This window comes from Montipora capricornis, chromosome 12 (genome assembly GCF_036669925.1).
Source record: "Montipora capricornis isolate CH-2021 chromosome 12, ASM3666992v2, whole genome shotgun sequence".
Lineage (NCBI taxonomy): Eukaryota > Metazoa > Cnidaria > Anthozoa > Scleractinia > Acroporidae > Montipora > Montipora capricornis.
Window position 1 is genome coordinate 6,798,817 of NC_090894.1, and position 10,696 is coordinate 6,809,512.

General features: G+C 34.2%; 3 protein-coding genes across 3 annotated transcripts; all 3 read right to left on the reverse strand.

The window, feature by feature from the left end:
- Nucleotides 1-991: 991 nt before the first annotated feature.
- Nucleotides 992-3,852, reverse strand: LOC138025386 (uncharacterized). The gene has a single exon (XM_068872602.1). It carries the CDS (start codon nt 3,731-3,733, stop codon nt 992-994), a length of 2,742 nt encoding a protein of 913 aa, XP_068728703.1. The 5' UTR covers nt 3,734-3,852.
- Nucleotides 3,853-5,978: 2,126 nt separating this feature from the next.
- On the reverse strand, nt 5,979-6,497 carry LOC138025387 (uncharacterized). Its single transcript, XM_068872604.1, has one exon. It carries the CDS (start codon nt 6,495-6,497, stop codon nt 5,979-5,981), a length of 519 nt encoding a protein of 172 aa, XP_068728705.1.
- Nucleotides 6,498-9,046: 2,549 nt separating this feature from the next.
- On the reverse strand, nt 9,047-10,324 carry LOC138025388 (uncharacterized). The gene has a single exon (XM_068872605.1). It carries the CDS (start codon nt 10,322-10,324, stop codon nt 9,047-9,049), a length of 1,278 nt encoding a protein of 425 aa, XP_068728706.1.
- Nucleotides 10,325-10,696: the final 372 nt, after the last annotated feature.

Sequence of the window (10,696 nt, forward strand, 5' to 3'; positions counted from 1 at the left end):
CGAAAACACAAAATGTTGTGGACTGATAAGGGAAAAGAAATTTATAATCAAAATGCTGCTAATGTTTTGAAAAAAAAATCATGTAAAATTATATTCAACTGAAAATGAGGAAAATATTTAACCGTACAACAAAGCAAGTAGTATAGGAGTTGGGGGTACGAGCACATTTTGCAAAATGTGCTCATACCAACCCAACTCCATACTACTTTACATTTAATGGCTTTCATATTTTTGATTTTGTATTTTTGGTCTCATATTCTTGGAAATCTATATGTTTTATATTTCTGCGAATCTATGCCGTGGCGAGGCAGAATGGATCAAACGCAAAATTTATTTTGCAAAAATGATCTCATACCAATCCAACTCCATACTACTTTACATTTAATGGCTTCCAACATTTTTAGTTGATGATGTAATTCTGTGGGACTGTCCCTTGCGAACGAGTCATGAGACAGACGCGTGATTTTTGTTGACCAATCATATCACAACAAGTATCAAGTTTTTAATTATAAATTTTGTGAGTAAAATATTTTGACAATCTTTACTCAAGAAGTTTACTTGGAAGTGCGATATTTACTCAAAGTGGAAGATGCCTAAGTCTTTGTCTACTATTCAAAACCAAATAAGTGGATGTGAAAGAAGCATGACAGAAGCATTAGATCAATTGGCTACTCTAGCTGGGGATAAAGATTTTCAATTTTCTTTCAGTTTGAAAAATTTTGTGGAACAAATCCCGGTTTGTGACCTTGACACTACTAGCGATTCAATGACTAAAGTTGCAGGAATTTTCAGAGAGTGTGAAAAGATCGTCGCTACTGAGAGAAAGAGAAGATTGTATACTAAAGAGTTGAAGAAAATTTTGAAAGAAAGAGAAAGGAAAGAAACAGTTAAACGGCTGACAATCAAGAATAAATTCAAGACCAAGACATTGACACTGAAGATACCTTCACCAAATTCCAGTCAAGATGATATGCAAGAAAATTGATTTTGATTATATTTTGTAGTGACCGTAGGCATGACTTGTTATACCATTTTCTAATATGTATCTTTTGTCATCGAAGCAAGATAATGAAACTTTATTTAGCTCGTAGCTTCCAAGTTGATGTTTATTGCTTCGGATTGTTTTCATTGTGTGATGCATTTGTTCGTTATTAAACAAAACGTTTTTGTAATTTTCATGAGTTATGTTCTTTTTTATGATGTTCTTCTTGATTCCCTTTGCAGTTTTTCCGCCTTTGTCATTGTCTTTCATATATGAATACATTTTTGATCTCAATCCGACGAATTCGGTTATCGGTATGCCTGCCACTTCATCTTTGAATTTACCGATCACTTTTTTATTTGTTGTGTTTAAATATTGTGAATCTTCTGGATAGTCACTGTTGTCGAATTTATCTTTATCATTCCAAAAGTCTTGGTACACATCACTGGTTTCAATTTCATAGGTCAAGCTATCAGTGTCTGTGAATAATAATTTTGCTTTGCTGTCGTATTTTTGTTTGATATAATTATAATGAAAATCATACATTAACGTCTTGCTCAGATCCAAGATACACATTCCCACATATGCCGGTCTGTTTAGGGTCAGTGTTTCTTTGATTTTATGCACTGCCACTAGATTTTCATTAAAGATCTTGCTACTAACATATGTTGGTTTGGCAGCCATTTTTGACAGTTTGTTTTCATCAGTTACTAATCTTACATCTACTCGCTTTCTAATGTTTTCCATTGTTTTTCCAAATACACTGTTGTTCATAAGCTTGAAGAAGTCTTTCTCAAAAGCATTTTTGGCATTGGTTCTCTTCTGTGTGTTGAAATCAATGTATTCTTTCAACCATGGTGACTGATTGAACTCCAACACTCGATAAATTTTGGTTATTTTCAAACCGAGATCAGTGTATAATTGAAGGTTTCTGTAATGGAGTACGTATTTTTCTTTATTGCTTAATGTAGGTATTAATTTATGAACTAAACCAGTCGATATTTTGTATTTCTTCGCGATGTTTTTGCAATATTCTGATAGCATGTTTTCACCTACTTTAACCTTTTCCGGTGCTAGTGGGTAGTCATTATGCAAATCATGTAGTTCTTTTGGATATGCTAGGTCTACTTCTAATATTGATCCTTTTTTGCTGTTCTCGCTGTATTTAGACAAATTCATGTTGTTGATTTGCTTTTCTGTCATCCATCTGAATCCACCAGTTGGTAGGTATTGTGACATAGCCCAACCGTACAGATTGTTAGCATCTAGATACATTATATACTTTGAGGGCGCCTTCTCATCATATGTTTTCATGTATTTATTGTTTGCTTTTCCATACCGGTTGGCAATGTAACTTATTCCACCACGCATTCCTTTTTCAATGAACTGAAACATATCAATATCAGTCATAAGCTCTAATTTTATGTCAGTCATTTTTAGCATAGCATCCCAGGAAAGCCCAGGACTGGTAAAATAATGACATGGGTCGAGTTTATAGTATTGCAGACAGGTCTTTCGAAAGTTTTCGAATACATCAGCTAACAGAAGTATGTCAGATTTGAGATATAAGTCATGGTACTCGCCCATATTTTTCAGATTAAAAGTGTTCCATACATTTTGAGCATGTTTGTATTGATCACCTGAGATATGCTCATCATTTAATATACTGTAAAATTCTTCTTTTGGTGGTAGCTTTTCATTGAATTTATCAAAGCTGTCCATGAAGTCATATGGGTAGACTCCCTTCTTGCTCATTAAATCAAGCTCTTTACCTTGGAATTTTCGAGAAGTATATATTAATGCTTCTTTTGGTAGGTTGCTCACCAGTTTGTCAAGACTTGAGCTCATAAATTGAAAACTATCAATAAAGGTCAGATGATTACCAAGCATGAAAGCCATATACTTTTCCATGTTGTTTGGTATGGCATTGATATTCATTTGACACTTTTCACCTTTCTTATTTGTATATTTATGCTCTTTGACTATTTCACCAATCTCTTGCATTATAAAATGACTGTCATACCCACGGAGATTGTGAAATATAACTGGAATTTTCTCGGTCAATCTGAAATTTAGGTTACAATCTTGATGTGCGGATCCTCTGTACTGACCAGTCACATGGCAGTGATCTCTTACTCTTACATCAGTTTTATTGTATTCTTTCTCACATATATGGCATTTATCAGCTTTTTGGAATTTTTCTTCCTCATCTTTAGTCATTCTTAATGGTTTATTGAAATATTTTTTCATAACCTTCTTGCAATATTTGACTTCATCCAGCATAGCTTCCATAAATTTGTAAACGGCTTTTTCACCTCTGTAAATTTGTACTGGTTTCGTGTATTTATCGTCATAACAACAAACAACCTTGTAACCGTATCCACAGTCTGTATGCTTCTGATAAGCTTCAGTGAATGATTTGTCATTATTGGGTTGACATCCATGTATTTTTTCAGTTATGGCTTCGAAGTCGGCATATATTACAAATGGAACTGGTAGTTGTTTATGGAAATTATTGAATTTTAGTATGTTGTCACCTTTTGTTGGCATTGTAATCGCTTGTGTGCCATTCACTTGGATACAGTTTTCTTTATGATCAGTCAATACTCTTTCAGAACTGAAACACTGAAGACAATGCATGCAAAAATGTTTTCTCTCTTTGTGCTTTGTTTGATTGTACATAAACTTGTTGAAATCTTTGATTAATACATAGTGCTTGTTTTCATTTTCTGTTATAAGAAGCAGATTCATACAATCTTCATACTTTTCTTTTGACACATGAATGGGATATTTTTGTTTTTCTTCATAACCAAAGACATTGATGTTGATTGCATTATGTTTTTCTATTTTGTTGTACTGTTTGGTAGTGACTGGAAATTCAATTCCTGAATAATTTAATTTTTTAATGAATGCTTTATCTGATTTTTTTATTCTTTGGGGATTTTTGTCTTGAGGATTAAGATGTCGAATATGGCACCATCTAAAACATTCATTGTCACTGTTTTTTATGTTTATTAAACTTTGAGAACTGTTTCTGAGTTCATTTGGTAGTTTAATGTATGATGATCCTTTCATTGGTTCGTATTTTACCACATTGATATAATGATTTTCAACAGATTGAATAGTCCAACCAGATCCCTCTGAAATCCAAACTGCAATCTTGTTCAGTATGACTTGTTTTGACAAAGATAAAGCTAGTTCAATTTGTGTGTCATTTGTTATTGTTTGGGGTTGACTGTTGAAATACGCTGTTTTCATAATTTTTTCTTCTCGCCCTGTTTGCTTTTCAAATGTTACTCTAAGTGTTTCAACAAACTTTAGACCTTTCATTGATTTCAATATTTTTTTGATATGGATGGCAACAGCCTTTCTTGTATTTTGCAGTTGCATAAGTGGGTCTTTGCTGTTTTTTATGTTGATTTCATAAGACTTTGTGAACCCTTTTAAAGCTTTGTTCGTTTCTTGTATTATGGTCCTAGGCAATGGAATTGGTCTTTTAGTCCTAGGCAATGGTACTGGTTTGTATCCATCTCGGAACTCTAATGGAGGAAGAATTATGTTTTCTTCATAATTTTGAACCATTTGCCGCACACTCTTTCTTGGTTTTGGGATTGGTCTTGTTTTAGTCCTTGGTGCGGGCACTGGTTTTGTATTTTGTTTTATAATCAATTTTATTAATTCTGATTTACTTAGTTTCTCAAGATCACTCTTGTTCATACTATAAGTCGAGATATTATTTTGCATAATATTCATCATAATATATCTATAGGTAATATTTCTTTAAGTCAAAATATTGTGCGTTTATAGTTGAACACATACTGGAGTATGTATTTAACTTTTTTAAAAGAGAAGTGATATGAATAAATTAATTGCTATTTTCATGTTTATCATAAATATAACCCGTATTATATGTAAATGAATTTTTGAAATGTTTCTTTGTTTTTAAATGGCAATGTTTGCCAGCAAGAGTGTAATTATGATCATTGTCGCATATTTTGCAATACCATTCTTTGTGTAACATGTAATCGTTTTTGTTTGGTCTTCTTTCTTCTGCAGTGTAGAATCTTGGACGGCCAACTGGTCTTCGATCTTCCATATTATATTACTATATGTTTTATTTTTATGTATTATTCTTGCACCATTTTCAATGGAGCAAGAAAATTTACGTATCTTTCGAATTCTCTGTACAAAAACATCATTTTGGCATCCATCTTGTTGAATATTTTCAGGATTTCTTTTTTTGGTACGCCTGTTTTCAATGCATGTCTGATCATTGGCATTTCCATTGTTCGAACAAAATGCATGTAACTGGCGTTTCCGACCATTATGTCGCATATTGCTTCTACAACTAACTTTCTCAAACATAACGTTCTGACTATTTCGCTTCCTTTGAACATATATTAATATATTACATTTTGTTTTTATGACGTTTACTGTTCAAATGTCTATTTTTGCTGCCTTTTTTGTAATTTTTGTCACAAACCTCACAATGCCAATTGTTTTGTTTTTCATCATCACTCCAATTATTCAGATCTGTCAACCTGACAGCTTTATTTATTGCATTTTGTTTTTCGTCTTCACTCCAATTCCCTTGTTCTGAAAGTCGTTCCACGGCATCCATTGTATTGTTAAACTTCATTTCTTTTGACAACAAATACATCAAACGGTAATTTCTTGGCATCGATTGCAGAAAGTCAGGATCGTTTCTGATTTTTTCGTCGAGCGGGTGTCTCATCATTTCTTCCATACTATATGTTTAGAAATATTTTTTATGTAGATTCATCCTCGTCTGACGCCTCAGATTCTTCCGAACTGTAACAGCTTTCTTCAGAAAGACTTTCTTGCGATGGCGTCCAATCGGAATCTGAACCAGAGTCTTGATCGCTCTCATAATAAAAACCAAACGTTTCTTCATTTTCAAACTTGTCCATATATACATGTACTATATATTATTTTCTTATATATTCATCAAGGTGCGTTTGTAGCCAGAAACAATTCACACGTTTTCAATGTCTTTCAACGGTATCCAACTGTTGAATTCATCACTGTATCCCTTCCATTTTACCAAAGCTTGTTTCTTTTTATAGTCTCTTCTAATCACTTTGTCAATACGGAAAATATCCTGCTTTGCTTTTAATAATTCAGGTTCATAAAAACTGCCTTGTATCTCTTCACCTCTGAGATCTTTTAGTTTGTATGTTATTGGATTAGTGTATTGGATCTTATCAACTGTAAACACTTCTTCTGTCCAATTTGGAGTATATCCTTTATCGAACACATTCCGTTTATACTTGGATATTCGAACCTTGTCACCTGTTTGAAATTTAGGTTTCTGTTTCAATGTTTCTGTATCACCATATAGATTGAAGTAAACTATACCTTCATTCCTCTTGTTAGATGCTTCAACGGGTGTCATCTTTATGCTTGAATGTTTTGTATTATTATACTGTTTCACTAGTTTGGACAGCATATCGAGATACATTGTATTACCTTGAACTGTGAACTGCTTCCACATTTTGGATTTAATTGTCCTATTCCATCTTTCAACCACCGAGGATTTCTCCTCATTTTCAGTGGAGTACATAAGTATCCCATTTTTCTCCAGCAAGTCCTTCAAGTGTTTGTTATAGAACTCCTTTCCCTTATCAACCCATAAATATTGTGGTCTTCTGCCTTCCTTGAATATTGTTTTAAATGCTTCAGTAACGGATTCACCTTTCTTATCCTTCAATGGGACAATCCAACCGTATTTGCTGAAAACATCAATAACCATAAGAAGATACCGATAACCTTTATTCCATTTGCTGAATTTTTGCATTTCAACCAGATCACTTGCCCATATTTCATCAATATGATTTACAATGACTCTTCTAGTTTTGAATTTTCTCTTGATTGGTTTGTGTAATTCATCGGCTAATTGCTGAGCCCAATCATCAATACTCAGCGCCGCTTTACGTTTTTTGAACCAAGTCCAATCTTTCTTTTCGCTTTAATGGCATACATTGTTGGTGTAGCAAACCAAGGTCTTTGATTAAACGGGATTGCTTTTATACTGTCTTCCATTATTTTATCAGCTGCATGCTTTTTAGCCAGATTGTCTCCAGCTTTACTATAAGCTATATCATGTTGCTGGCAAATACTATCCAGATTATTTATCGGATCTCTATATTTTGGATCATTTGAAGCCAATCTGTCTTCCAGTTTTGTACCAGGTCCACAATAATTATATTTTTTACCCGTCGGAGTTCTCAAATGGAGTTCTCCCAACTTTGCTAATTGTTTTTGAATGTCTAAAGCACCGCCGTCCAGATCTTTCCTATTGGTTGTGTATTTCTTTTTGGGTCTTATTTTTGTTGACAATTGATCGAGAGCTTCTGATCCCACTTTATGAAGTAGAGGATTCATTTTTCTCAAACCATAATCGATTGCTTTTTTCTGCAATTTTGGGTCTCTCATTAATTCGGAACCATAATATCTTCCCATTTCAACTGCTTTTTTGCCAAGATAAGGTACTCCTTTTGTTAGGAACAATTCAGTTCCTGTATTAGCGATATCACCAAATAAGCCCGCTCCCAACGGGCTGTTTAGTTTCCCTGTTTTTTAACAAATTTGGTCTTGGTAATACCACATTCAGCACAAGTGCAAAAGAACATTAGTCTACCATTTTTGGCTGTTTTGTAACCTGAAGGTTCAACACATTATTGTTTTACACAATATGATTTCATAATATATATATAAGTTAGATATTTCTGAAATAATATTCGATAAATCTCTCATTTTTCATTGTATCATTTATGTCGAACACTTGTAATAAATCATAATACGAATTACCCTCATTCATTTCATTTAAAAAGTATAAACAGAAATACCCACAAGTTGTTGTTTGTATGTTTTGTATCTGATTGTTTTGATGTAACAAAGTCAGATTTTTCTTTTTGGCATGATTTACAATCTCTTGAAAAGGTGGCATACCAAACGAATCAAAATAATTTATTACATTATCCTTGACATATGTTGCAACCCAGTGAGATCCTGACATATAAGCTGGTTCCAGATTGTAAACAAATAACGCCTGTTTATGGTTATGTGGAACTTTTTCATCTCTTGACAGTACATCATTGATCGGAATGTTCAAATATTTACACCATTTTTTCAGATCGTGGTTGGACATAGGTATTTTTTTGTGAAATTTTGGTTTCACAATATTGCCCCCAAAATGGGTATGCCATTGAATGGACTGTTTTTTCCCAATAGTAACCCTTTTCCTTTTTTGGTTGAGGATGTTTTTTTTTTCTACCATTACCAGTCACATATGGCGGATAACTGTAAAATGGAGGGGGGGCTCCAATTCTAGGTGATCCTTCACCATGCAATCTTGGTCTACCTATCCTCGGTGCTCCTCTTCCCGTTAGCTTTTTGACAAGATTCAAAGCCAAAGGAATTCCAATGCTAGCTAACAGAGTGCCTAAAAATCCACCTGATTGTGTTTTGGTCGGTGTTATTTTAACGCCAGATCCTGTTTGAGCCGCATTCATTATGTCTCTTTGCTGTTTGGTTGTAAACATATTCAGATATGGCATCAGTTGATTGATTGCATTGAAAGGTATCATCATGGGTAATGGCATAGCACCACCTTTTTGACCAGATCCTAACAATTTTTTAGCTCCGGCTTCTGCTAAACCACCAAGAGCACTCAACCCAAGGGTTTTACCAATTGCTGGAAGAGCTCTCATACCAAGCGACAACACGGTACTCAAAAGACTTCCACCGACTTGTTTCCTGATGTTCGTTTTGGATAATTTGATGTCCATTCCTTTGTTCAATTGTCGATTTTTTTGCAATCTTTTTTTCACCATTGCTGGAACATAAAGAGTGTCGTTTCCATTAAGAGAATCATTTGTCAGTCTTAGAACAATTGTTTCCCTTTTATGGTAAGCATTACTCAGATTCTTTTTTTGATTATCTGAAAGTCTTACGTTGATTTCATGAAGTTTAGTCATATAATATATGTTATATAATTCCAGTCACAAAACATATACAAATAAATATGTGTCATTCATGGGATTAAACTATAACCAATTCATTACCCACCTTGTCAATAACAACCGACTCTTCGTACAATACAACTGCATGGACATTGAAATCTGCTGCACTATTGGCACTTATTTTATACCTGAAAATCAACTGTTTAGGGTCTCTTGTTACTTTTTCTGTTTGATATGACAGATCGAAATAAATTAGTGGATACAAACTATTGTAATTAGCTAGATTCAACTGCGTTCCGGTGTTGTAATCATTTTTTCGCATTGCATAAGACATGAGATCATTGAATATTCTCACTTTGCTTTCACTGTCATATTCTGTTTCTGGGTAGAAAACACCATTGCCATATTCGAGTCTGCATGTTGTTAAATAACTGTTTGCGTTTGCTTCATTCAGTTTGAAGGTATCAAGTATATATGGATTTTGAGTTGCAACTCTGGTTTTAGCCCGTTGTAGATAAACAAAAATTGCTTTGACATTGTCAATGCTGGAAGAAATCTGAAAAAAACCACTGACTCTAGCAGGTGCTGACACTGCATATAGTTCACGCTGATATGTCCATTTGTGTTCTTTCATGAAAGAGCTTACAAATTTGTCGTACATACTGTCTTTTGGTGTTAATTTTGGAACCCATAGTAGAAATCTGTTAATCACTACTCTTCCGGCATCTGCTGCTGCTGCCCTATTGATGAGTTCATTGTCGTTCTGGAGATTCAAATTGAATTGTAACTGCATAGGAACCAACATTTTATCCTGCAACTCTTCAAAAAAACTGTAACGATTGAGAGGTATGATCAAATTCACATCTTTTGCTCCTCCCGTTCCATCATCGTTGGTAGCTTGTGTAAGCACTCTTCTAGATTCATATCCTGAATTAGTATTGGCTGTCGTAGCATTTGTGTCTAAATACCAAAAACTGTTCTTAGCTACACTTCTCGAGTAATCATCAGAATATTCCAACAGATTCTTCACAAAAGTGACCTTATGTAGATTGTCAGTATCATAAACAATTTTCCCAGCACTTTTAATCATCATATGTGCAATCAATGAATGAGATCCGTTTATCACCGTTATTCTATCGGCTGCTGCATAACCAGCTCCATCTGCTATTTTTTGTAACTGGAATTGAACCTCGAAATAAGCATTGTACCAATCATAGAAAGAACTCCGGTCGTTGATGGTGAATCTATAACCGTTCTTTTCTTGATGTTGATTATTTCCAGGGGCTCGGATTACATCATCAAGTTGAAATCGCACTAACTCATTTCTTTGCAATAATTCACTTGTTCTAAAAGCCATTTATACTATTGTATTATATAATTTTGCTGTCATGTTATTTATTTGAAAAATCTACGCCTTCTTCCAGATCCGGATATCAATCTATTTAGTATCATGTCAGCGCTTTCATCTTGCTGTTTCTGTTCAATGGGCAAGGATGGAACAATTGCTTTTTGTGTTGGTGTTGTGGCTCCTTTTCTCAAATTTGCTAATTTTTTCATTATTAGGTCTCCTGACTTTTCTGCCACCGTCTTGCCAATTTTATCACCTGCATGGGAAACCCCTGATTCTAATGCCTTCTTTGCTAATGGCTTAGCAAATTTCTTGAAAACAGACGATGCCACACTCTTCAATGGTTTAAAAATGTTGTCTAAGATAAGCCCAGACCCTTTA

Excerpts from the sequence above, each read along its gene's own strand:
- LOC138025387 (XM_068872604.1), bottom strand. The coding sequence starts at position 6,497 with ATGTGGAAGCAGTTCACAGTTCAAGGTAATACAATGTATCTCGATATG.
- LOC138025386 (XM_068872602.1), bottom strand. The coding sequence starts at position 3,733 with ATGAATCTGCTTCTTATAACAGAAAATGAAAACAAGCACTATGTATTA.
- LOC138025388 (XM_068872605.1), bottom strand. The coding sequence starts at position 10,324 with ATGGCTTTTAGAACAAGTGAATTATTGCAAAGAAATGAGTTAGTGCGA.